General features: G+C 55.9%; 1 protein-coding gene across 3 annotated transcripts in view; it reads left to right on the forward strand.

The window, feature by feature from the left end:
* The window catches only part of NTN1 (netrin 1), a 185,673-nt gene that overhangs the window by 111,148 nt on the left and 47,429 nt on the right, over positions 1-27,096 (forward strand). For 2 of the 3 annotated variants that reach the window (XM_027131050.1, XM_027131048.1), the window contains exons 3-5: positions 7,477-7,665; positions 22,515-22,664; positions 25,909-25,962. In XM_027131050.1, the coding sequence (XP_026986851.1) occupies positions 7,477-7,665; positions 22,515-22,664; positions 25,909-25,962 (393 nt within the window). The remainder of the gene's footprint in view (positions 1-7,476; positions 7,666-22,514; positions 22,665-25,908; positions 25,963-27,096) is intronic. The other variant, XM_027131049.1, reaches the window with a different exon arrangement.

Genomic DNA, 27,096 nt, shown 5'->3' on the forward strand with positions numbered 1-27,096 from the left:
TCTCTTATGCCCAGCTCACCTGGGCATAAGACACGAAAAGACACGAAAAGACACCCCAGAAATGCTTGGGTGGGTCCTGCCTCAGCCCCTGTCCCAAAAGGAGCCCTCTGAGAGCCCAGTTCAGTGTCTGCAGGTGCTGGCGGGAGCCAGGTGTGTGGGGAGCGGTGACATCTCAGCCTGGTCATCTCACTAGACGCTGAAACTGGGCTCAGAGAAGCCACCACTAGGGCGGAATACTTAACATTTATAAACAAGGGTCAAACAACTTCTAAATAAACAGTATATACCAAGTAGAGTAGCAAAATAATAAATAAAAGGAAATACAAACTGCCCCAAACTCTTAAAAATAACCAAATATTTTTGTTATTCTAAACCAATCGTTTCAGAAGTCTCTTTTGAAACGAGACCTCTCCCCACTGCTCCATCACGTACGCCCCACCGTAAACTCTCCCCTTTACCTCCCCATGGGCTCTCTCTCCGAAGTGCCTTCCATTCCAACTGATTTCTTTTCAGTTTAGTGCCAATTCCACCAACCTTTGCTGCTGGCCTGTGGACCACCAGTGGCAGCGCCTGGATGCCTGTTAGAAATGCAGACTCCCAGGCCCCCGCTCTAGCCCTTCTGAATCAGAATCTGCATTGGAACAGGTTTCCTAGGGGTCCCATCTGCATGTTGCAGTTGGAGCAAGGCCAGCAAGAATATTTGTCTGTGCTCTGGTTCTCTTCTCAGGCCCTGCCTTGTCCACCTGGTCCCAGCAGAACGGCCTCCCGACCGTCAGTCCCTATAGCTCTGGGCACAGTTGGAAATTCCAGGTCTACTGTGTGGTTACCAGACGGCTGTCCATCTCCCTTCTGAGGCAGAAGCACCCTGAGGGCAAGTGTCTGTCTTGTCTGCCGCCACATCCCCTGCACGCACACACCAGAAACTGGTCCTTTCATTTATTTTTATTTTTATTTATTTTTTTGGCCGCCCCGCACGGCTTGGGGGATCTTAGTTCCCTGACCAGGGATTGAACCCGCGTCCTCGGCAATGAAAGCGCAGAGTCTTAACCACTGGGCCGCCAGGGAATTCCCAGAATCTGGCCCTTTTAAAGGCTTCAGCTGGTGTTTGTTGAAGAAACAAATGGCCTGTCACTCCCTGGGCAGCATTTGAAGCTGCTGAGTTTGCCCTTAGAGGCAGCAGCAAAGGGTGTAAAGCTTTGCCTACCCTGCGGGGCGGGGGGGGGATTCATGATCTCTCTAACCCAGGCTTTCTCCAACTTGGCACTATTAACATTTGGGGCGGGGGAACTCGTATGGGCTGTTCTGTGCCTGGTAGGGTGTTCGGCAGCATCCCTGGTCTCTGTCGCCGAGATGCCGGTAGCACCTCCTTTGGCAGTTGTGGCAACCAAAGATGTCTGTAGAGACATTGTCAAATGTCTGCTGGGGGACGGAACTGCCCGTGGTTGAGAGCCGCTGCTCTAATCCCTCACCCAGAATGTTCTGAACATTCTGTGTGTGGTTGAGGAGGTCTTGTGGTTCTCATCCGGCAGCACAGACCGAATTAGCAAAGGAATTGGTGAGGGAAGCGGCCCCTGTCCCCCACCCTGTAAGCTCCCCTCGTGTCCCCACCCGCCCCGGTGGCCTGGACTTGTGGCAATGCGTCGCTGATCACGGTAGGTCCGAGAGCTGCGCTTACCTGGGCACTCGGGCAGCCCAGGGCTGGGGGCTGGTTTCTTGCCTACAAAGCCCCCAAGCCTGCAGATGGAGCAAACGTGGGCCAGTTATGTGGGGCGGTTCGGCTGCAAATATAGAAGTCCAAAGTTCCCTGCTGGGCGGCAGAACTAACCTGGGCGACCTTCTTGAACGAATTGGCCTGGAAGGCAGGGGAGAACGTTAGGATCGATCCTGTGTGCGGGGAGGGTGGGCAGGACCCTGCACGAAGCCCAGAGCTCTGAGGGGGCCCATTGCCCAAGGCCCGTTCTGTTCCAGAAGAGCCCCTGAGCCACATGAAGTTTAGGGGAGTCAGGACCCGAGTTGCTGAGAGACGGGGCCAGGATCCGGCCTAGCAACGTCTGCCGATTCTTTCTGGGCCTGGGAGAGCCCTGGCGGGATTTGGGGGTAGCTCATCAGGCCTTTCAGGAGAGGGCCGGCATCTGTGTCTGGTAAACTCATCAAACCAGTGGATGCGGATTCAGTCCCCATTGCGTACGGGGTCCCAGGAGGAGTCCAGGGCATCCTAATGTGGCTTCTTCTCCTGCAGTCCGCTTGAGCAGACAGGAGCTAAATCAATGAGTTAACGCAGCAGGACAAGTTTAAAGTAGTTCAAAGCAAAAAAAAAAAAAGTCACAGATGCCACGAGACTGTGCCTTGGTGGAGGATGTCATCCTGGCAGACCACACAATCCTCCATCTGTCCTACGTTTCTACCTATCTATCTACCTAATCTGTCCACCCGCCCACCCGTTCATCCGCCCACCCATCCACCCATGCACTCAACCATTCATCTACCCATCATCCGTCTATCCTCCCACCCATCCATCATCCATTTATCCATCTACTCAGCCACCCACTCCCCCATCCACCTGTCCGTCCATCCATCCATCCATCCATCCATCCATCTTCTCTCTTGCTTATTTTTGCACTCTCTCTCTCTCATTTGTATAATGAAAATATATCGAGGTCTGCTCTGGCCTGGAGGATATAAGGGCAAACACTGTCCCTGTCCTCCAGGAACCAACACGGCTGAGGGGAGCATCTGTCCCATTTTATCTAAGAGCTGCTTCTGAGAGTGCCCCTCCCTCCCCTCTGTGAGACTGGGAGCCCCTGTCTCCGTCACGGCCTGTGGCACAGGACCTGGCACGAAGCCGGAGCACCTGCACGTGTGTTGCTTGAACTCCCTGGGGGTAGTGAGGGGGTTGGACAGTCCAGGTAGGTGGGAGAAGTTCGTAGACTCTTAAGGAATGGTGGTGACAGGCATATGTTAAAAGAAGACTTAGAGGACCTTTTGAGGGGAGAGGAAAGTCTCCTGGGCCCCTTTCCCTGCCAGGTTTCTGGTTGGGGGGATGGGGCGCTCGCTTCCCTCTCTCCTGACCCACGTTTTGCCCCTGGGTCTGAAATGCAGCCATTTCAGTGATGTGATGTGTCCTTGGTGATCCCCACGTGACAGCTGAAGGGGAGGGCACAGAGCTTGGGGGCCAGGCCAGATCAGCTCCCTCTGGGTGGCTGGGAGACCCCTGGACAGGACGCAGCACCTCGAGGGGCTCCTTATAAGCTGTGCTGCCCTCTGCCCTCCCTTCTCTCCCGGGCTGACCTCTTCGTTCTCACAAAGCTGCCCTTTCCTTCCCGCCTTGAAATCTGATAATGAAACTAATACCCAATATTTTTGCCTCTAAGAGAGGCAGGAGATAAACAGGAAGGCGTGAGGGATTAAGGTGTCTTTCCAAGGAAGGGGCAGGGGACGGGCTGGGAGCTGGGCGACACCCTGTGTGGAGCCAGGAGATCCAGATGTGAGCTGCTTTGCCTGACGCATTTTTCCATTTGTGCAGAGAAAATAAAACAAAGAGAAAAGAAAACAAGCCGTAAAATACTTTGCAGGAGGCTGAGCGTGGGCAATTGCCACTGATGTCCCCTGACAGCTCCAAGAAGAGGGGGACAGGGCGGGGGCGGGGGGAGCCCTGTCTTTTGATGTTCGGCCTCTGAGCTTTCTTTTGTGTGACCAGTTGTTTGGGAAGAGCTTTTGCTGGTGTAAGGTGCATATGGAAGAGAGATACCAACCAGAGGTTCCCCCTGGGGTGGGGAAGGGGGGGTGCTGAGCTCCGAGGAGGGAATGGGGAACAGCTGGACTGACTTTACAGATGCGGATGCAGGCTTAGCATCTGCCTCCGAGAAGGGTCAGAAGATGCAGCTACTGAGGCCTTTCCCGTACCCGAAAGGCCTGAGGAAGTGACGCCCCGGTGATTCTTCCAGATCCCTGCGACTTCTGTCCTAGTAGGAAAGATCCAGATGCTAAGCTGTCGTCTAGGGCCAGCTGTTCCTTCCAGTGATGTGGGTCCTTTCCTCTGCGGCAGTGGGCCAGGAGCCAGGAGACCTGGGTTCTTGTCCTGGACCCCTATTTACTGGCTCAGTGGTCCCTCTGAGCAGCCCCCTCTCACCCTAGTCTGGCTGAGTGATTCCACAGTGACAGTGAACTTGCATCTTTCCCCGTGCTGGTGGGCAGGGCGTAGCTGAACTTTCTTTGCACCTGACTGAACTCAGCCCCTAGGGCTGGAGGTGATGAGGGGACACTTGTAAGGCTCTTGAGGGTCATTCTCTGGCTTAATTTGGCTCCTGGATGCTTCTTCCAGACTTCAGGCATAAGCTGAGGTCTTTTCTCTTGTGTCACACACAGCATCTCCTCCGGAGCCCTCATCCATCTCTGCTTGTAAGCTGTGTGTGATTTGGAGGTTGATTCTAGGAAGAATATTTAGAGAAGCTTATCATAACAGAGAAAAATTACAGAGGCAAAATTTTTTTAAATCACAAAAGTAATATGTGAATAAGAAATGGGTAGAAATAGTTGCAGCTCGGATATAAAAAAGACAAATGGTTTTTAATCCATCGTCTATAAGAGTACTAGACATCGTAAGAAAAGAACCCACCTTTTTTGCAATTTGGGCAAATGGCATGAACAGGCAATGCATACACACACAAAAAGAAATATAAATAGAAAAACAAACACACGGAGAAATGTCCAGTCTCACTGGTAATCAAAGACATGCCATGCAAATTAAAATTGTGTGTGTGTGTTTTCCAGATGAATGGGCAAAGGCTAAAAAAAAAAAAAAAGAATGCTGATACCAAATGCATACTGTTATTCTCTTCTAGGGTGTGGAGAAATAGGAACTCTCATATCCTGCTGGTGGGAGAGTAAACTAGGACAGCGTTTCCTGAGGGCAATTGAGATCCCGAGTTGAGAACACCAAAATTTAACCTGGCGATTCTGCCCTGAGAAATTTACCGTACGACAGTCATCAGAGCAGAGTACAGATGTGCATGTTCACAGGTGGTTACCACTGTGTTGTCTGTAATAGTGAAAAACTGGAAATAACTACCCAACCTGGGAAGACAGTGCTTTTAACTGCATCAGCTTCTGATTCCAGGGAGCCCATTTCGTGTATGCATACAGTGGAGGACTTTCAAAACTATGAAGGACATTATCTGACATTAAAAAAAATGTTCATCATTATGAGAAGATTGGCTTGGAAGCGCGAGGTACAAGTATGATCCATGTGTGTAGGAAAGAATTAAATAGCTCCACAGCTGAGCAAATGTTAATTAAAGCCTGCAAGGAGAGACCCAGTATTAACAGCAGTGGGTGGAGATTTGAGTGTGGTTTTTTTTTTTTTTTTTTTAACCTTTCTGCTTTTGTTTTTCAAGTGTCTGGTATTAAGCGTGTGTTTCTTTAACAATTACATAAAATGCGATTTAAAGCAAGCTTAGCACAAAAGCAAGGGCAAATCGTGTTGTAGAGTGAGCGAGATGAGGCCAGATTTAAGCTGGAGGCATCCTGGAGTCAGAAGCCTAAAGGGGAAGCAGGGAACAGTGTCACAGGGTGATATGAAGAGGGCTGTGTAGGGGCTGTGCTGGATCCCTAGGGAGCTCAGACCCCCCTGAGTGCAAGCCAGGCTGGCCGGAGGCGAAGATGGGCCTGGACGTGACATTGAAACCAAGACACGGAGGTTGGGAAGGATGCAGGCAGATGAGGAAGGGGCTTGAGAGCAGAGGGTCCAAGGAGGCAAGGAACGGCAAATGCAAAGCCACAGAGCGGACAGGTGACGGGTCCTCACACGTGGCATGCTCCAGAAACTGACAGAGTTTGATACAGCTTGAAGCATAAGAGGAGAAAGGGGAGTGATCAGAACGACGGCAGAGGGGCGCGGGGAGAAGCAGGACCTGTTTATTCAGAGCCCGGGAGGCCGTGTTAAATGATTTAGATTTTATTCAGTGGGGAGCCAATGGAAGATTTTACACAGGTGCTGGACATCTTCAGATACGTGCTTAGAACTCCTGCTCTGCTTACAGTGTCGGGAGCTTGGGGGGCTCAGCTCAGGTGACAGAGGGGCCAAGGCCTGACGGATGGAGAGCAGTGAATGGGTCTGGGGAAGGCGCCTTAGGGTCCACATAGAGTCCCCAAAGCAGAAGCCGGCAATGTGGATTTGGGAGACAGGAGCACAGAGGCGGGCACTGCCGTGAGGGGTGGACGAGGCAGACTGGGGACAGCGTCAGAGTAGAGGGAAAAGGGTGCTGAGTCCAGAGGAGCATGTGGGGAACAGGCAGAGGGAAGCAGGATTAGTCAGGAGGAGGGCCGGGGGGAGGATGCTAAGGGCCTGTCCAGAGGACCCAGCAGCCAGGAGCGTGGGCCACCACGCCGTGGGAAGTCATGCAGGTTGATGGTGGGAGGGGAGACGGTGCAGCGGGGCCCCGAGCCCTCAGTGGCAGGAGGAGGCGTGGGAAAAGGGGAGTCCAGCCCAGTGGCTGGAGCTCAGGGAAGTGGGGAGCGTGCGTGGGTAGAGGCGCTGCTCAGAAGCAGTGCAAGTGTCTGCTCCGGCTGCCGTGATAAGTTGGCAGCCTCCGGGGTGCTTAACCAACACACGTTTATTTCTCATAATTCGGAGGCTGGAGTCAAGAGCAAAGTGTGGGCAGGGTTGGTTTCTCCTGAGGCCTCTCTCCTTGACTTGCACCCCTGCCAGCTCTCTGCGTGTCCAGACTTCCTCTTTATAAAAAGAGGACGCCAGTCACATGGGACTGGGGCCCACCCTTATGTCCTTTGTTTGGTTTTTTTTTTTGCGGTACGTGGGCCTCTCACTGTTGCGGCCTCTCCTGTTACGGAGCACAGGCTCCGGACTCACAGGCTCAGCGGCCATGGGTCATGGGCCCAGCCGCTCTGCGGCATGTGGGATCTTCCTGGACCGGGGCACGAACCCGTGTCCCCTGCATCGGCAGGCGGACTCTCAACCACTGCGCCACCAGGGAAGCCCTTATGTCCTTATTTTAATGTAATCATCTCCTTAAAGACCCCATTTCCAAGATAGGTCCTCTACCAAGATGTCTCCCCATACAGCCCCGTTCCAAGGTTCTGGGTGGGGTTCGGACTTCAGCACATGAATGGGGTGGGGGGAGACACAGTTCAGCCCACAGCAAGCAGGATTTGGGCACAAGGAGGATGCCAGCCGCATCTCCCAGCTCTGACTCGTGTGATGGGTGTGTGGGCCGGGGGGAGTGGGGATCCTTTGAGGGAAATGAACCCTCTCCACTGGAGAGGGAAGCAGCCGGCTGGCGACGGTTCAGGTACTGCCAGGTGGTCAATACCCGCTGATGAATGCAAACAGGGGAGCCAGGGAAAAAGCTCCCGGAAGAAAGGCTGTCTCAGGGTCGGCAGTGGAGGAGGGGCAGCTGGGGGGACGGGGTCTCCGGCTCCCATCCCGACTCCGCTCCTGACCCGCGTCCCTGTCTCCCGTAGCCTGTAACTGCAACCTTCACGCCCGGCGCTGCCGCTTCAACATGGAGCTTTACAAGCTGTCGGGGCGCAAGAGCGGAGGCGTCTGCCTCAACTGTCGCCACAACACGGCCGGCCGCCACTGCCACTACTGCAAGGAGGGCTACTACCGCGACCTGGGCAAGCCCATCACCCACCGCAAGGCCTGCAAAGGTAGGCGGGGCGGGCCTGGGCCGCCCCTCCCCCCCCCACCCTTCTCCTCCGGTGTTTCTTTTTTCTAGTCCCCACGCTGAGATCATCTCACGCACGCACGCACGCCTCCCAGGTATCTGGAGGTGTAAGTCGGAACAAAGGGGCAGTGGAGAAACGGCTCCGGGAGAAGAAAGGAGGTGGGGTCCCCGCGAGGGTGCAGGGCTCCCGGGCCCTGCCCCGCCCCCTCCGTCGGCACAGGTGTGCCGCATACCACAGGGCGGGGGTCCTGTTCAACGGGCTTACCGTCGGCACAAAGGACTCTCTTTCACCAAAACCAAGCAGATGCATTTCTTTGGATGTGTGCGCACCGCTTCCCCCGCCTCCAGCCCCCAACACTCACACAGATGCGCACCTTCACTGTGATGTCGGCAACTGGGGGGCTGGGGGGGGGCGGGGCTCAGAAGGAACATTTAATCCACCTGCAAATAGTTTCACTTCTCAGGACAAAAAATTAAAGGGAGACGGGGGACTCTCTTTTTTGTTCACTGAAGCAAGCAGTAATGTTTTAACTTTCTGCTGTTTGTTTTCTCCCACTAACAAAAATGAAGCGATGGTCAGATGACTCAGGAACTGATAAAAATGCCAGGGAATTTAGTGACATTGGGGGAGGGGAGAAGTGCTCTCCCCCCACCCCCATTTGCTTTTGGGAATTCCGGGAACCAGGACTCTCCGGGTCCAAAACGTGAGGCCTAGCGCCACGGCTTCCTGTGAGCATGGCTTTCTGAGAACATATTTATCTTCTAGGGCTCTTGGGCCACAAGCCAGCATGGCTGGGGTCCTCACATGGGTCTGTAAAGACCCTGACACCGGAGAGACACAAGCCATGGGAGACTGATGCCCAGATGATGAGCTGCAGCAGGGAAACTCTCCTATGGCCACTGCTTAGCCTTGGATGAAGCCAAAGTATCGTCCTCTTAACAGGAAATCCACCAGATGTTGGGCACTTGTGTGCAGGACCGATTACATAATGCGTGGGCCCCGGTGCAAAATGAAAATACGGGGCTTCTTGTTCAGGAATTGCTAAGAATTTCAAAATGGCAAGCGGAGTTTCAACCAAGCGCGTGCCCTTCTGAGTGTGGGGCCCATGAGCCGGCCCTGCTTGTGCAGGACGCTGTTCTCCAAAAAACAGGTTCCCAGTCTGTCTCCTCCTAGAGAAATCCCTTGGATTCCAAATGAGCAGAGATGAATAGGATGGCTTCCAACACACAAGCAAGCTCTCCTTCCAGATCCGTGGGCTTAAGGCTGCCTCTGGTGGTTGCCGAGAGAAATTTAAGCGTAAAGGTAGCTGGGCTGTTTCCACATTAAAGAACAACTGATCAGGTGAGAATCCCCCAGGAGGCTTTGAGCAGGGACTGAGAAAGTGACCTGGGCAAAGGGAATCCAAGAAACGTCTGCGGTGGCAGGAAGGCAGGGGCACCATGGAAGGAGGGCTTTGGGTTTTCAGAGAATGTAGTTGGAAGGTAGCCAACGCCTTGTGCCCAAGTGTTTGTTGTCTCTCTTCTACTGAAGAAACTGAAGTCAGGGTCTTGTAAACAACTGGTTGCACAAAGATTTCGTGGGGATTTGGCCAAGAAAATTTAATCAACAGGGGCCAGTCGGGTGGGCAGCCCTGTGCCCGCGGATGAGAAGGTCTGGGCTGTGTCTGGAAAGGCAGTGGTCACTTCCTGCCATCCCAGTTTCTTCTGTCAGAGCAGGAAAGGCACGTCCCCTGGAGAGTCAGGAAGGAGCAGGGCCTTGGTCATCTTGCCATCTGCCTGCTCTCCCTTTCCTCTCTTGCCGTGGGGAGGGATGAGGGCCGTGTGTGGCCCTTCACTGCTGGGAGCCAGCTGTCAGGAGGCCACAGGGTCCTGGGAACCTGCAGATCATCCTGCAGGGCTCTGCCACTCTAGTTAAATGGTGTGGAGCTGCCGGCTTCCTTTGCTGGTTTCCAGGAGGGACAGATGCAGGCAGATGAGGGTATGGTCCTGTCTCATTCCAAATGCTTTGGCCAGCCTCCGTGGCTGGGTCCTTTCTCCCAGCCCTGGACAGCAACTACTTTGGTGGTAACGCTGGGAGAAGAACCCATGGAAGAGGAGAAAATGTAAGGATGGAATCTGCTCAGAAGGACACTTGCTTATCCTTCTGGGGAAATGTGGCAGGAAAGGGTGGGACTCTCAGTGCCTACTGATTGGTGAGGAAAGACAGTGCTTCAAGGATTCTGCCTCCTGATTGGTGAGGCAGAGCATTGCCTGAAGGGCCCTGCTTTGTGATTGGTGAGAACATACAATGCCTGAAAGATCTGCTCTCTGATTGGTGAGAAGAAGAATGTGACCTGAAAGGTCTTGCCATTTCATTGGCAAGGGAAGTCATCTGTTGAAAGTTCCAGCTCTTTCCCCTCAGCTCTTTTTTTCCTGGTGTCACCACCCCCTTAGGGGATGTGGGAACTTTGAATCCACAGTTCCCCCACCAAAGAAAGACCCTGAGATCTTGGTGGGAACCAGCTGTAGGAGTTAAGATGCCGGCAGGGGGATGTGTACCCTTGAGATCTTCAGACAGGTGTCTCTCCATCACCCCGCCCCCGAGGAGTCCACTGTCTTGTCTTCCCAGGGCCGGATGGTTTAAGGAAATGGTTCCCTTAGTGGAAGCATTTGGTCCCAGCATGGTTTGCTCTCAGGAGCTTCCAAAATCATGGAGATGTGGAGTCACCCCCAGCCCTGGCCCCATTGTAGCTCTCGGGTGAAGGCTATACTTCTTTGCTCTGTTTCAGATGCATTTCATGGGGAAATGGGACAAACCAGCAGCGCCTCTTGACTCAAGTTGGCCATTGACCTGAGGGTGCTTGGGAATGGCTATTGGGGCCCCTTTACCCCCACCCCCCGACCCGACTTCCCAGAGTCTGGGAGGAGCCCCGGGCAGGGGCTGAGGCCACCCATACACTGCTGGTGATTGGCTGACTCCCGACCTTGTTCAGTTGAGAGCAGGGTGGACCCAGACAAGGACAGCTTGGAGCAAGGGTATTCCATCCCAAACGTCATTATGCCGTTCCCCCATTTGGGAAGTTTCACAGCAACAAATTTGCTGGGTACTTTCTCCCCTCCCCTAGCTTACCAGACTGGGGCTGGCAGGGCCGGTGCACACAAAGGGCTGTAATCAACATGCCCAGGGAGCAGGCGGCTGCACTCTCCGCTATTCAGCGCGATTTCACAGCACTGGGAAGGCCTCATTATGGCGTGGGCTGTTGTCCTATACAAAGTCAGACGAGATGGATTTCTCCCCTTTCTCTGCGGAAGGGTGTGTGAATGATACTCGTTCTGGAATCTGTCAAAAGATAGGCGGTTTTGTTTACCATTTGTCTTCTTTATGGACTTGGGCCCCTTTCTCTTTAGAGCCGGCAAAGAAGACGTTACCATTTAACCATTTCAGCCATGCCTCCCTTTAAACGATATTAATTTATCATCTCCCCAAACCATCTGTGATGGATAAAGACATTCCAGGAGTCTCCCGTGAACCGCATTGTGATGAGAATGAAGAAATGACCCACCGCATCTAGCGCCCCCGCTCAGAGCGGCCTGCTTCCTTCCCTCGTTGACCTGCCCCCTTCAAGTCCACGGTCACCATGGCTGATGGCAGGCTGCTGAGAAGGTGCCCGAGTCGTCGGAAGATGCGGGTGGCAGTGGGCAGAAGCCTGAGATGGTCCACACCAGCTTTGCCAGGGCTTGCTGGCCGCTCCCATCCACCCGTTTCTTCCAGCAGCTCTGCCAAGGGTTGGGGAGGAATCGATCATTTTGGGCCACGCCCTGGCCTCCCCAGCCACTCTGATGTGTAGCCAAGGCGGAGAACCAGGGCGGTGGGAGAAAAAGAAATGAGTACAGTGACCTGCTCTTGTGCTGAGAAAGGGGATATTCACAGGTGACCTAGGATTTATCCTTTAGAGGGGAGAGCCTTATGTTATAATGGCTCTCTTGATGAAAACTGGGCAGAGGGGGGGTGTGTGTTTAAAATTGTGAAAATTTAAATCTTGCTGGTACAGCTGGGAGCTTAGTTATACAGTCTGATGCTCCAGTGTCCAGATGAAGGCTGGGATTGGACAGTCATTACTGCTTCATAGTGTGTGTGTGTGTGTGTGTGTGTGTATACATGTGTGTATGTCTAGATCTGGTGGTCTGAGGATTTAGTCACTGCACAGCTAGGAACCTGGGACCTCCACCCCTTCCTGACTCTAAGCTAGTGTCCGTGCAGTGGACAAAAGCCTAAAAGCCTCAGAGATGCCCTTTCGATGTGTGGGCTCCTCGTCACATTTCCTTTTCCTAGCATCATCTTGGGAGGTACAGGGAAAAGGTTTGGTCATCTTGGCAGGAAGGTTCTCAGTGGCTGGAGCGGCTCCCAGCTTACAGGGCAGGGACCACAAAGCCAGCACCCACAGCGAGAGAGGCAGTCAGAGGAGAGGAAATCCTCATGGAAGGGCTCAGCTCCAGCTGTGGCCTGTGTTGGTGCAGCCTTCCTTGTTCCCTGGGCACGTGGGGGTCAGGATCCTGATCTCCAGATTTGCTCCAGGCTCAAAGCCCGGAGAGCATCACGCAAGTCATGGGACCTCCCTGGACCTCGGTCTCCTCATCTTTGAAATCATATTCAGATTTACGGTCTCTGAGCCCCATACAGCTTTGACATTCCACATAACACATCCTCTTTTTTTAAAAATAAAAAAATCATAAATTAAAAAACATTTATGGGTCCCTGATCCAATAGGACAATGTCTTGTGTAAGTGAAGTTTGTGACCCGGGAACTTGGAAAAGCTGGCAGAGCCAGGAAATCGGGTGGAGGTGGTTTTCTCCTAAGGTCTCTACAAATGAAGAGAGTCTCCCATCTTGTGACTTGGCCCTTGCGGTGCCCTGCTCTGAAGTGGGGTCTCATTCCCCTGGGCCTACTTGGCCAGTTTCTTCACCTCCCTGGGTGTCAGTCTCCTTGTCTCTGAAGCTTGCTCTCATCCTGATTTTACATGAACTCTCCTAGAGGATGCCCGGGGTCCCCGGTCCGAACAGAAAAGCCTCCTGATGTTTGCAGGCCCCCAGTTAACAGGGGCATTTTACTTGGGAAATACCTTCTGCTACTGGAAGAGCAGCAGGTTACCCCAGCCACAGGCTAGGGATGAAGAGCTTTTAAAAGCATGGAACTTGGAGTTATTGAGACCAGGGTTCAGATTCCACGTCAAGGCAAGGTATTTAGTCTTCGCTGCCTCAGTTTTCCCATCTGAAAATGGGGATAATAATAGTCCCTCCTCCCTCCTAGGGTTATGGTGTCGATTAAATGAGATGATGCAGAGGAGGTCCCCAACACATGGCGTGCACGCCATACTGGTGAGCTGTTACGATTATTAGTACAAGAGGAGAAAAAGAGAGTAACCAGAGCCCCTGCCATTGCCAGTGTGCACACCAAGTGGATGGAGACCATTCCTTTGGCTCCCTGTGGCCTTAGTTCTTTCGGTGAGTGTGGTGCACAGGACAGCCGGCCCCTCTCCCCTGAGAGTCTCAGCCCTGGGACACGTGCACTTGAAGACCGATTCCCACCAGACTGGGCAGGGCCCCAGGCATTTGCCCTAACGCCGTTGCACACCCTTGATAAAGGATTTACACGCTTTGGGAGCAAAACTGACAAACGACTGGAACGGCAGAGATGGGTGTCCGGCAGCCAGCAGGCAGAGGCCCTGAGCGGAGAAGGTGGGGAAGGGCTGTGTGCATCTGGACGCAGTTCTGAAGGTGCTGCTAAGAAAGACCTGCAGCATCTGAGGGGCTCCCGATGGGTCTGGGGCTGAAAGGTGGATGCGAGGCCCGAACTGGTCCTCACTGTTGGTCATCAGGGGCTCCAGCACCTCCCCCACTGCATTGTCCAGCCCCTGCCCGCCTACCTGAGCCTGTGCATGCAGACCACACACACACACACACACACACACACACACACACACACACACACACGGAACGACCTGTAGGACCTGTGCCTTTCGCCTCAGCTGTAGATCAGGTGCAGGAGGACTATAGTTAGCTAGATCACGGAGGGTCGTAATCCAGTTTGGGGTGATGGGGCTCCCCCTTTCCACTTCCTGCCGTCTGCACCTTGATCTGAAAGAGAGGTCGTGCAGCTTGAAACGTTTCTTCTTTTGTGCCTCGTTAGCAACTGCTGGGAGAAAGAAAAGCAGAGCCTCGGAGGAGGCGGACCCAGACAGCTGAGATGAAGCTTGTGGATTAATCTGTGGATTTAAATTATCCTCGCCCCCTCATTAGCACGGAGAATTTAGGAGTGGGGAGTGACCTCGGTTGTGAGGGGAAGATCTTTGCTTTGTGCCCCTCCTACTTTCCTCCAGAGTCACAGGGTCCGTGAAACGGCCTCTTCCCCACGGAGAGGGCGGCACATTGGCTCTGAGCGTGTGCGTTGATTCAGCCCATGTTCATGGATCGCCTGCTCCACGTGGAACTGGGGGTACGGTGGTGACCAGGACAGACACGTACCCCTGGAGCTTGTGTTCTGGAGGGAGGTTGATGATAGAGAAGAAAAAGTAAGCAGAGGACGATTACAGACTGTGGGGAGGTACGTGGAGGAAATAAATAAGGTGGAAGGAGAGAGTGTCACTGGCGGCAGGGGAGGGGAGGGGGCATCCCGGGAGGACCTCTGGGGATGGGATGGACTTTGAGATGAGACCTGGGGTGTGAGGAACAAACAGCCAGGGGGGCACTGAGGGAGGAGCAGTACCATTGCCTGGAAGCAGGTGAGGGTTGGAGGGCTCTCTGTCAGAAGGGAGGCGACGAGGGCAGAGAGGAGGGGGCCTGTTCCAAGAGCAGTGGGTGCCGCTGGAGGGCTGAGGATCAAGTGACTGGAGTGATGCGTCTGGCTTACCTTGTAAGAAGCTCCTGCTGTGAGACATGCCGCAGATGGGAGAAAACATTTGTGCATTGCATATCTGACCAAGGACTTGAATGCAGGCTGTGTAGAGGACTCTCAGAACTCCACAAGGCAGCCAACCACTGAGCTAGAAAGGGGCAGAATACTTGCACAGCTACTTAGCAAAGATCCAGGGATGGCAAATAAATACCCAGACCATCATTTGTCTGCATTAGGGAAATGCAGATTAAAACCACAGCGAGATGCCACTACCCGCCCGTTAGAATGTTGAAAATAAAAAGTCCTGACAGCCCCAAGCACTGGCGCGGGTGTGTAGCAGCCGGAACTCTCGCACACGGCTGGGGAATTCAGAATGGCACAGCTGCTGCGGAAAACATTTGTCAGCGTCTTCCAAAGTTAAGCATAGACCTGCCGTGATACTCAGCAATGCCTCCCCTAGGTATTTATCCCAGACAAACGAAATCTGTGTTCACACCAAAACCTGCACACGGATGTTGATAACCGCGTTATTCGCAACTGCCCAAAACTGGAAACAACCCAACTGTGCTTCAGTGCGTGAATGGACAGCCAGCGGTGCACCCGTGCCATGAAATCCGACTCGGCGATGCAAGTGAACGTGCTGCTGACTGACACAGCAACATGGACGCATCTCAAACTCATTGGGTGTAAAGGAGGCCAAGCTCAAAAGATTACCTACTGTGTGACCTCACCGAACATACGGTACCGCCATATACTTTACATAGGGTACATCCCAGAGTGAGACGGTCTGAAAAGCTGTAGGGACCGAGAATAGATCCTGGGCTGCCAGGAGTAGGGACGGGGGCCTCACTGCAAAGGAGGAGCACAGGGGATGCATGGGAGACTTGGGCCGTTCTGTGCCCTGAGTGTGGTAGTGGCTACAGCACCCTGTGCATGTGATAAAGCCCGTAGGACTGGACACCGCAGAAAGTGAACTTGACCGTGTGTGAATGAAAGGGTGATGATGATGGCGATGACGAGCTGCTTCCGTAGGGCTCTGTGATGCTGACTTTGGACCTGCTGGTCCCCTGTCTCCCGTTCCTCATGGCTCTGAGCTCACAAAGGGACCAGTCTCCCTGGGGTCAGCATTCACTCCTCCTCCCTGCCCCACCCCCAGCCCGCCTCTCTGAGCCCCACCCACTGTCTGCACCTTACCCGAGGCCCTTCCCTTCGGGAGTCCCCAGCCGTCTCGGCCAGCCTCCACGTTGCTCTTCTTGGGGTCCATCCTCCTTACCCTGCTGGGGAGCGGAGAACACCCCTTAGTGCCTGACCTGTGTCCTTCCCCCAAGCGCCACCTCTGGGGGGGTCCCACCACGCTTCCCCAAAGAGGCCCAGCACACGTGCAAGAGACATGGGAAGCCTTTGGATCTGGACTTGATTTTCCCTGAAGATTCTGGCCCTTTCTGTCTTCACGCACAAACCCTCACCGGCACAGAGCACGCTGCTCTCCCTTCCCCTCCCCCCACCTCTCCCCCCCCCACCCTGCCTCCCCCCACAGCAGCGGGAGCTCAGCCTGGTCCACGTAACAGGGCCCCGCCCGCCCCCGCTTTCTTTGGGGATGGTGTCCAGATACACAGACAAGTGTCACTCCAAGCAGAGAAGGGTGTTTCACCCTAACCCAGTGCCACGGGCAGAGGAGGACCTCGGGCCTATAGGCTGCAGACCTTGGAGTCCCAGGGACCCCCTGACCGTCTCTAACGATGCTCACTGACGGCAGTGTCCCCGATTCAGGGCCGGGCGGTTTCTCTCCCTGACGCGCTCCTCTGCAGCCCCGAGGCCTTGTGGGCACTGGAAGGGGCGTTTCCGTCAGACCCTGGCTGGGAAGGGCTGCATCCAGCACCTGGCGTTCTGCACTTTCTTCTTAAAGGAGGGAATGGCAGGCTTCCCGCATGCACGGGGCGGGCGAGGACGAGGCCGCCCATGGGCAGGGCCCCTGGAGAAGCTCACGGTGCAGCCTCGCTCCTCTGACCCTGTGCCAGCCTCCCGCTCAGCCCGGGCACCCAGCACGCTCCCCGCCTGAGGCCCACGTGGGCCGCCCTTTCGCAGATGGCCCTCAGGTGGATGGGTCAGTGAGGAACTGTTGTGGGATCTGAGCTGGGAGGGACCCTAGCCGTCACGGAGGTCCTGATGTCTGCTCCGCCGGCCTGCTGGGGTGTCAGGGGCCCTCAGAGACGTGGCCTACCTGGAGAAAGGTTCCATCCCCCAGCAGAGGCAGCGACTTCCACAGGGGAGCCGAGGCGTGAGAGGGCCCCCAGGCTGGTTGGCCGAGTGGCAGGACAGTCTGCCTTCTCCTGAGGCCCGGGACGCGCCTGGGCAGAGCCCCTCGGGAAGAAGACGCTTTCCTGAGGCTGCACACAAGCTGTGTGTGTGCTCAGGGGCCCAGAGCAATGTACCACAGGCCTGGAGCTCAAACAGCAGACATTGATTTCTCACTGCTCTGGAGGCTGGAAGCACAAGACCAAGGTGGCCGCAGGGCTGTTTCCTCCTGAGGCCTCTCCTTGGCTTGAAGACGGCCGTCTTCTCCCTGTGTCCTCGTGTGGCCTTCCCTCTGGGTGTGTCTGTGTTCTCATCTCTTCTTCTTACGAGGACACCAGTCATGCTGGATTGAGGCCCACTCCAGTGACTGAATTTTACCTTAATCCCCCCTTTAAAGAGCGTGTTTGTGAGTACAGTCACATCCTGAGGGACTGGGGTTAGGACTCCAACGTTTGAATTCTGGGGGGGACGTCATTCAGCTCACAACACGAGTTCACAACTGGCTGGAGGCCTGGGCGGTGGCCAGAAGACATCTGAGGTTCGGTTCGGTGCTGTGGTGGTTTTCTCTCCCCCTCCTGTCTGGAGCTGCTCCAGAGGGTCTAGGTGCCAGGCCCACTCCCCTCTCCTCCACACGCATGTGTCCTGGGATCACTGCCATTTGAGGGCCCCTGGAGCCGGGTCCTCAGGAAAAGCAGGTAGATGTCCTGATAGGAACCCAGGATGGGTTTCCAGAGCCAGGGCTTGAGCTGCAGTGGAGAGGGACCAGCCCCAGGCATGCCTCTCCTCCTTATGGGAGCTGTGGGCCTTCAGGGATCCAGGACAGAGTGTCAGAGAGAGCAGGAAAGGCATCTGCTCGGGACCAGCAACCAGGGATCAGAGCTGAGAGGGACCCTGGCCATCACGGGGGTCCTGATAACTGCTCTACCGGCCTGCCTTCCAGGTCAGCTTTGCAGGGGCTCTCGGCAACCCTGGTACACTTCTCATAGCTGACGACCCGAATCTCAGAGATTCTGCCACTCAGAGTGCAGCAGGTCATGGTGTCGGGTGGGGTGGCCCATGGGTGTGGAGGCAGGGCCTGGTGTGTGCCCGGCAGCAAGAGCACTTTCCTAGACTCCTGGGCCAGGACACTGCAATGGACTGTGGCAGTTGGGGTGACGGGCCCAGGGGACAGGCCACTGCCCTGGATCTTAGCCTGTTGAGCTGGAAGCAACTTTAGTGCAAGTTATAGACCTCCTGCCTTAGAGGTGAGTCACCCGAGGCTCAGAAAGAGTGAGGCGCTAGCTCAGGGTCACACAGCGTTACTGGCAGGGCAGGGTCAGACCTGGGTCTCTTGACACTCATCTGAAACCATCTGTGTGTCCTGAGCTGTCCGTTTCTGGCCGATGACCCAGAGCAAGGACAGTCTGTCTCCTCTGCGCCAGGAGGCCCTCCAGCCCACGTGTTCGTGAGAAACCTAATCCGGCCACCTTCTCAGGGGCCTGGGCTTCTGCTGGGTCTCACCTTCCTCTTCATGGAAAAACCCTCCAGTAGATTGTTTCCCAGGACCAGGTGCTGCCTGCTGCGTGCACACGGGTGACCTGCCGGGGAAGGGCCTGACCTCCTCCGTAAAGGAGTTGCTGACTTCCCAGGAAACGGGAGTCACCAAATGGGCTTCTTGTGGCAAAAGACATTCGGACCCAGACCTCGTTCTCGGAAGAATCAGCGAGGCTCTCACTTTGTCCCCTTAACCAGACCCCTGCCAAGGAAGAGACTTCCACTTGCCTCACATCTGCATCCTCCCAGCTCAGCTTGTCCCCGTCCGCTCCCCTGCCCACTGTGGCGCTGTGTGTGCGTGCGTGTGTGCGTGAGAGCCTGTGGGAACCTACGTGTGTTTGTGTGTCTGGGTGTGTTTGGGGGTTGTAGGGATATGGCAGGATCCCTTTGCCTTTCTCTCCCTAAGGACCAGGGCTGGGGCCTCCTATGTGGGCAGCTCAGGCCCCCTTCCTGTGACACCGCTAGCTGGATTCCTTGGTCCAAGGCTGTAGAGGATCCTCTGTGGGCTGTTGTCATCCATCAGTTCTCCTCACACCTTGAAGCTCACCCTTCTTTGCACAGAGAGTATAAGTTAGGCTTTCCTTATTCATGGGCTTTTGGGAAAAGTCTTTACTTTGGGGCCGTTTCGCTTGGAATTGAGAAGGAGTGCAATGCACGTCTCTGTGTTGGGACTGCATTCGGCTGCCCGTAAGGGATGTCACCTGGCCTGGGTTTTAACAGGGAAGTGTGCTGTGTGTTTCTCCTTGCAGAACAAGAAGCGCAGAGGGGCAGCCTAGAGGGTGAGGGCCCTCGGTGACGTGCTCAGAGGTCAGGTGCTTCCTGTCTCCCGGTCCGTGGCCGCCTCTGTAGGGTCTTGCTGATTCCACAGGCTGGTGTGAGGGCCGGAAGCATTACACATGGGAGAGTGGATGTGCTCAGGTGTTCCCAGGCGTCCGGGTGGCAGGCCAGTGCTGCAGGAGCGCTCCACCCCTGGGGATGGTCCCACCGCCCTGGAGGTGACCTGAGTAGCCTCCTGAGGCCCCCCACCCTGTGGGACCCCGCTGGCTTCTCTTCCTGGAACAGTGGTTTTCGAGGAAGCACAGTCAGCCTGCTGCCTCTGTGAGACCAAGGGCCAGTCAGTCAGCGTCTTTGCGGAATCCTGGGAGAAAGATGTGGAAACCACACAGCGCAGTGCCCAGAGGATGGCCCTAAGGATGCGCCTGCTCCATGAAGCAGACGCCCTGCCTTGCCATCACCCGGGTGGCCCCCAGCCCTGCTGACCTCAGCTGGTGCCCGGCAGCCTACCAGCCTGGGGGGTTAAGGGGTCACCAGCTTCGAAGGGCTTCGGGTGAGGGCGATGCACGCTGCTCCCCCCAGATTCTGCTCCGGGCTGGCTCCTGCCTCGGTAAAGACGACCTGGGCCTGCGGGTGACTTGGCTCTGACCCTCCAGGGACCAAGCAACCTTTGGTGATCTCCTCCCAGCCAAGTCCAAGGCCCAGCAGTTACTGGCACGCAGCTGTGCTCTGTCAGCATGGAGGGGAGGACGTTTGGCCCGGGTTTTAGGATTACCAACAGGCTTGCGAGCCTGGCCAAGCGAGGTCAGCTGGCAGGAGCCTCGGGACTCCACATCTGCCTGGTGCCCACAGCCGCGGCGGGGGCTTGGGACGCCAGGGTCCTGTGCTGTGGCCCTCTGCTGTCGCCAGGCCAGCTCAGAGACGCTGTCCGTGCCCCGTCACCCTTCCCATCACAGGGATGGATCGAAGGGCAGAGGTCGTCTCCCACCATCCGCTCCTCACATTATCATTCACAACATGCATCAGGACTGAGTGAAAAAAGGGAAGAAGAAGAAGAAAAAACCAATAGGAAATGAACTTGAATTTAGCGTAGATTTTAGGCACGTTTCTAACAGAAGGATTTGCTGATGTCTACAAGGGCAGGATTGGGACAGTTCCACGTCCTCCCCCAGGCCTGTGGTCCCTGCCGTCCTCTCACCTGACACGGAGCACCCCACGGCCAGGACCCCCCCCCCCCCCAGCTCCCAGAGTTTCCAGAAGCTCTCACGTGTCCAGACACAACTTTGACAAACAATTCCTCACATTCCTCTCCTTTCTGCCCCCTCCCCACTCCTCCTTTCTCTCGCTAACTCCTCTCCAGCCCCTCCTGGGCCGGAGGCCGGCTGGGAGAGGCCACATCTTCACCCACGCCTCCTGCCCTCACGCTGAGCAGTGCAGCTGGGGAGGTGCTAGTTTAGCTCTTTGGGGAGCTCTGCTCTCACTTCTTCCCTAGCATATTTTTTTCCCATTGGGAATAGAAACAGAGCAACTCTGGCACCAAGTGAAGTTGCTGCAGGATGCCCTCCTGCAGACGACTCTCCGCCCTCCCCAGGCTTCCCTGGGGAGAGGGAGTGGGGAGGGCAAGGGGGGCCCCAGGGATCCGGGGAGAACTTTGGCCTCCTTCATCCTGCCCCCACTTCCCTGCCCGCGCTGAGTCCACCGCCTAGGTCCAGGGCGGCAGGTGACCTGTGTCTGCAGGTCCCACAGTTCTTGCCCGAGCGTCGTGGAGTTGGTGGCAGTCTTACTCCACTAGCCGACACAGCAAGACACCATAGACCGGTGACTTCGACAACAGGTATTTCTCACAGTTTTGGAGGCGGAGAGTCCAAGATGGATGTGCCTGCGGATTTAGTGTCTGACGACAGTTGCTTCCTGGTTTGCAGACCACTGCCTTCTTGCTGTGTAGAGAGAGATCTTTTCTCCTTCCTCTTCTCGTAAGGGTGCTAATCCCATCATGACCTCATCTAAACCTAATTACCGGGGGCTTCCCTGGTGGCGCAGTGGTTAAGAATCTGCCTGCCGATGCCGGGGACACGGGTTCAAACCCTGGTCCAGGAAGATCCCACATGCCGCGGAGCAACTAAGCCCGTGCGCCACAGCTACTGAGCCTGCACTCTAGACCCCGCGAGCCACTGAGCCCGCATGCCACAACTACTGAAGCCCGCATACCTAGAGCCCGTGCTCCGCAACAAGAGAAACCACCACTGCAGTGAGAAGCCCGCGCACGAAGAGTAGCCCCTGCTCAGTGCAACTAGAGAAGGCCCGCACGCAGCGATGAAGACCCAAAGCGACCAAAAATAAATAAATACTTTTTAAAATAAAATAAATAAATAAACCTAATTACCTCCCAAGGGAAGGGCCCACCTCCTAATGCCATCACATTGAGAGTTAGGGCTTCAGCATATGAATCTGCAGTGGGGACCCAGTCATTCAGTCCGTAATGGGGGGATGTTCCCTCAAACTCCTCTGGCCATTTCGTCACTGGGATTGGGTCCTTGGAACACAGGGAGGGAGCCTCAGGGCGCGGTGTGATAGGGTGGGCAATCCCAGCTCTTCAGCCCGGTCCAAGTTAGGAGGAGGGGTGTGGGGTACAGCAGCGGCTGGCCTAAGAATCAGGGCCTCGCGGCACCTCCCAGCTTGGCCATTCCTTTGCTGCAAGGTCCTGGGGGTTCCTTCACCTTCGAGTCTTCGCATTAAATCGGGGTCTTTCCATGATCGCTGTGACTCTTCCTAGCGCTACAGTTGACGGGCTTTGTGGTCCAGAAGCCTGTGTCTCAGACTCCGCCTGGCTGCCAGTCAGGGTGGATGGACAGAGCAGAGTGGAGGCCGCAGCCTGCGGGGGAGGTCACACCCCCTCGGTGACTCCCCTGACCTGGCAAACCCCGGGGCTCCATCACGTCCCACACTCTGTCCCTCCCACCCAGAGGGTCAGGAGCTGGCTGGGGCAGAGGAGTGACGGGGCACAAAGCAGCCTGTGAGGGGCAGGCGTACCCCCAGTTCTGACTCCTGCACTCACGCTCAGCCCGTGGGCTGTGTACATCTTCCTCCCGGGGCTTCGGAAGGGCTCCCCCACTTCACCCTTGCCCCCCAGATGGTCCTTTCAAGTTGGCCCCTTCTGATTCTCATTCCCCTGTTTCCAGGTAGGCAGGTGGTCAGGCATCGGAGCTTCTGGAATGTGTGCCGGCTTGGCTACCCAGCCCTGCTCTTCCCCTGGGATGGGGTCCGGGGCGCCACTGGGTGGGGAGGACCCTGGGGGGAGGGTGTGCTCTGTCCACTCCCCACCCCCGCCTCTGACCCCCCTGTCGTGTGTTCTCCACAGCCTGCGATTGCCACCCTGTGGGAGCCGCTGGCAAAACCTGCAACCAGACCACGGGCCAGTGCCCCTGCAAGGATGGTGTGACCGGCATCACCTGCAACCGCTGTGCCAAGGGCTACCAACAGAGCCGCTCCCCCATCGCCCCCTGCATAAGTATGCCAGGGCGCCCTCCTCCTGCAGGCTGGGGTCGGGTGCGGGCTCGGGGCTGGGGGGCCCTTCCCGGACACGGGTCACCCGCATCCAGTGGGGGTAGTGCTCCCTGAGGTGGCCCTCTGCGCTCGGGGAGCCCGTGTGAGACCCCCAAGGCTGCGGGGGTCTCCGCAGAGCCAGCCCATTTGTGGCTCTCTGTTCTGAAAAGACAGTCTCCTGGTCCCAAGGTGTGGGGTGAGGGGGGGGAGCAAGCCCCTCTCCTCAACCCAGGTCCTGTTCCCATGTTCCACCTTGACCCTGGGCCTGGGCCTGGGCCTGGGTTGGGGGGCCTGGGTCAGGGGCTGCCACTGCTGCTGCGGGAATTCCAGGATCCCCAGCCCCTGTCAGATTCAGAACTGAAAGGACGGACTCCACAAGGCCTCTGAGAGAAGCCGGCACGGCCCCCATGCGCCCTTCGGAAGGGTGGCAGCCCTCCATGAGGGTCCTAGAGGCCCTGGCAGGCCAGCTGTCGGCCCCTTAGTTGCTGGAACTTGAGGCGGGGCATGAGCAAGATGGGGGGTCCGCTCAGGGGCCTTGGCTCGGAAGAGTTTTAACATCTTACAATGGGTAGGATTGCGCAGGTGTTACGAGCTGGATTAGCCCTGGATGGAAGTCAGGCCTGGCTGGGTGCTGGCCCCCGGCCTCAGCCTCGTTGATTCCATGTGCAGGGCTGACCCGCACCCAGAAAGGAGGGGGAAGAACGCGTGAATCCTAGCCTACTAGGCAGACACCGAGGATAAGGCTTTTTTTCTGGAGCAGGGGTTAGCACACTCTGCTCAGGGATTTGGCCCACTGCCTGTTTTTATGTGGCTCGATGGGGTTTTGGGTTTCTTGTTAACCTTTTTAAAATGATTGAAACAGAAGTGAAAAGATGACTAGTTTATGACATGCGAAAATGATATGAAAGGAAAAGTTCGGTGTCCGTAAATAAAGTTTTATGGGACCAGCCATGCCCACTTGTGCCCGTGCTACCTGTGGCTGCTTTGGGGGTTCTAACGGCAGAATTGAGTAGTTGCAACAGAGACCCTACGACCTGCAGGGCCTGAAATCTTTGCGAGCTGGCCCTTGGCAGGAGAAGTTGGCCGACCCCTGCTTGTGGTTTTCCAGCGTCCTGTAGCTCTGGGTGGGCACTGGCTTCACAGGTCAGTACAAGGGGCTTGGAACAGACAACCCGAGGCAGAAGCAGGAGGGTGGGGACCCCTCAGCCCGGCACCTGCTTGGGGTCCTTGGAGTGACCCCCTAGGTCTTGCAGGGAATGTTCTCACACCGGGCAGGAGCCTTAAACCCCCAGCACCTCAGCTGCCCGACTCGGGTGCGGCCTCACGTCCAGGACACGACGAGCCGTGTGGGTTCCAGCAGCTTTTCTGACCAGTTTCTACATCAGGAGATGTTTCCTTGTTGGCAGGGGTCCAGTAACAGCGGATAACGTAAATTCAAGCCACGGGAAATTGAGCTTGTATCCATCCAGGGCAGAGAAGGTTGAAATGAGTTTTCACGACATTTAATTGTCAGGGTCTCACAGCTTGCAAGTCTTTCTTTTCCGTCCATCCAAAAAGCTGCACGGTGAACATTTTTAGAAAGCTGGGAGGAAATTAGCACCACCATCTGGGCTTACGAAAACATGAAGGGAGCAAGTGAGGTCTCCCTTTTAAAGGGAGTCAGGAGCTGTTGGGTTTCCCAGAAATGGCTGAAACCAACATTTCAAATCCCCAGGGGGAAAGGCCTTGACGTGGAGCTGATGTTTCAGAATTAGGAACAGAAACCTTGGGAGACTGGAACTGTCCCTTTCCAACATGCTCTGTACCGTCTCCCTTCCTCTCGCAAAGGGCGGGCTGACGCTGGGGAGAGCGTTCCCACCAAGGACCTGAGGACCCGGGTCTCCATCTGCCGGCATCAGGCTACAGGTGCCCAGACAGTGCCTCGGACACTTGTGTCTGGTTCGCAACAGCTCTGGGAGCCCCGGGGCCCTCTGCTCACGTCCCAGAGCCAGGCCGAAGGAGCTGGGCTTGGGCAGCCAGGGTGCCTCCACTGCCACTGGCCCCAGCCCCATTCCTGGACTTGTAAGGTTAGGCTGGGCTGTCTGGATTTCTCTCTGGATGTTCCTGCTGGGCCAGGTAGCTCAGGAAGGCTCAGAGAGGGCCTGCTAGGAGGCCCGGCTTCTTAATGAGCTACTGTGACGGGGCACCTGTGGCTTGTTGCCGCTGATAAGATCACCCGAGAGCAAGATTTGACTCCGAATTGAGGGCTGGGTCTTCTGCCTGTTCCTTCTGAAGGTGCAGAGGCTGGCTTCTGTGGGTGACCCTCACGTTTGCCCCCAGGCCCGGGTGTTCCATCTTGACCCCCCCAAGCCTCAGATTGCAGCTGATCTAGAGTCTGGGGGTCCGAGGGAGGTCTTACCCCTAATAGTCAGATGGTGGCCAGAATGAGTGGGATTCGTGGAGGCCTCTGTGACCGCCTGCAGGGGAGGTGAGCCCCTGTCCCTCAGGGACTTTCGGCTCGTGGTTTGGCCTTGTCTAGAAAGGAAGCCGGAGACGTGAAGCCTGGGTCTTCCCGGAGTCTGGCTGAAGTTCCTCACCTTTTCTGAGCACCGGGCGGGAGCTTGTAGAGAAGCTAGTTGCCCTTCTAGGTAGGAGAGGAATGGTCACGAAAAAGCACATGCTTCCGTCAGGCCCTACGGTCTTCTGTTCTGTCAGTCTTTTCTGCCCACCGAGAAAATGCCTTAGCTTGTGAGATGCGAGATGTGAGCCCGGAGGAACTTGGGCCAGGGGTGCAGGCCCCTCTCTGCACATGGAAGACACCTCCCAGCCCCTCACACGCCACCCCTGCCATGGACCCCCTTCCCCACCAATGAGTCAAGGTCAGACCGGGCCACGCAGCCCCATAGTGATGAGCAGGGGGCCCTGGGGACCCCTCTCTCTGCCCCAGGGGCCGAGGTGAGTCAACAACACGCAGACAGCAGAGGGGTCAGGGTCCTGCCTTCCCCTCGCTCCTGTCCCTGCCAGGTGGAGGGATGGCTTCCAGAAGAGAACAGGTAGGGTTCCCGGGCCCTCACGCCGGCTTTCCCTTCCTCCCTGACCATCCTCTGCTGGGGCGAGGAGTGGGGCTGGGAGGGAGGGCCCAGGAAGGTTGGGAGGAGTCTGCACTGTGCTCGTTCTTCTCTAACATGTTCTTATTGTTTCCCCTTCCTCCCATCCTGAACCCCACAAAGAGATCCCCGTGGCACCGCCGACCACTGCAGCCAGCAGCGTGGAGGAACCCGAAGGTAGGCTTCCCCCTTTGCTGCCTTCCTGCTCTTGCCGTGGGGTGGGGTGGGGCCTGGGGAAGGGGGTTAGAGGGGCCAGACTCCTCTGAACCAGCATCGGGGTGCTGGTTGGTGTGGGTGGTGCCCCTGGGCTGGACTGAGGATGGTGGAGCTACCGGGCATTTTTCTGCGATGTCCCTTCCAAGAATGGTGCCTAAGGCTAGCCTGTCTCCCAAGCCTGGGACCCTCAAAGCCACATTCCTCTTGCTCAGCCAGCGAGGGTAAGAAGCTGCCTTCCAGTCCAGGGCCACCTGAGCTGGGGGTGACTCCTTTCGGGGTTGCAGAGGAGGAAGGAGATGGGTGGTGGGGATGAAAAAGGCATTCTAGAGCACGGGGGTCCACAAACAGAATTGGGGGAGGGCATGAATCGGGACAGGAAGAGACTCACCCCCTCACGGTCCCTTCCTTCTAACTGAAATCAAGAGTTTCCTGGAAAAAAAAAAAAAAAGAAGACTTGCCTGGTGGTCCAGTGGTTAGGAGTCCGCACTTCCACTGCAGGGGGTGCGGGTTCGATCCCTGGTCGAGGAACTAAGACCCTGCCTGCTGTGTGGTGCGACCTAAAAAAAAAAAAAAAAGAGTTTCCTTTATTGCAAAGATGGGCCACAAACCATAGCCAGGCCAGCAACATCAGTGATCTGGCCACCAGCAGAAATCCCAGCCGTTTTCACATCACGTTAGAGTTGGTGCAGCTATCATGGAATAGTATTACGCTCACTAAATTGCTTCAGAGTGATGGAAGTTACCAGACCTGCTGCTAGGTCCTGACTTACAATCATTAATAAAGAAACACATACATTACGTAACTGTACCCTAAATCTGGGGTTTTGGAAAGATTTGGGTTAAGTGTATTTCAGTATTGATTAGTTTCCTTTGTAGTCCTATGGATTTTATTTCTGCATTTAAAAACATTACTGTGAGAAAGTAAAAATGTCACTGTGACGTCCATGGACGTCACCAGTCCTTGGTACAAGAAGGGTCACCCAGTCCTGGCTCTGGGTACAGAGAGGGCTCGGAGCCTGGCTGGAGGGGGCACCAGGAGAGCAGGCCATGCTGTACCCAGCGCCCTGGGCCTGCGGTCACATGGGGCTTTTGTGT

The sequence above is a fragment of the Aethalodelphis obliquidens genome, unplaced genomic scaffold (assembly GCF_003676395.1).
Source record: "Aethalodelphis obliquidens isolate GAN/ISIS:26980383/991018 unplaced genomic scaffold, ASM367639v1 scaffold38, whole genome shotgun sequence".
Classification (NCBI taxonomy): domain Eukaryota; kingdom Metazoa; phylum Chordata; class Mammalia; order Artiodactyla; family Delphinidae; genus Aethalodelphis; species Aethalodelphis obliquidens.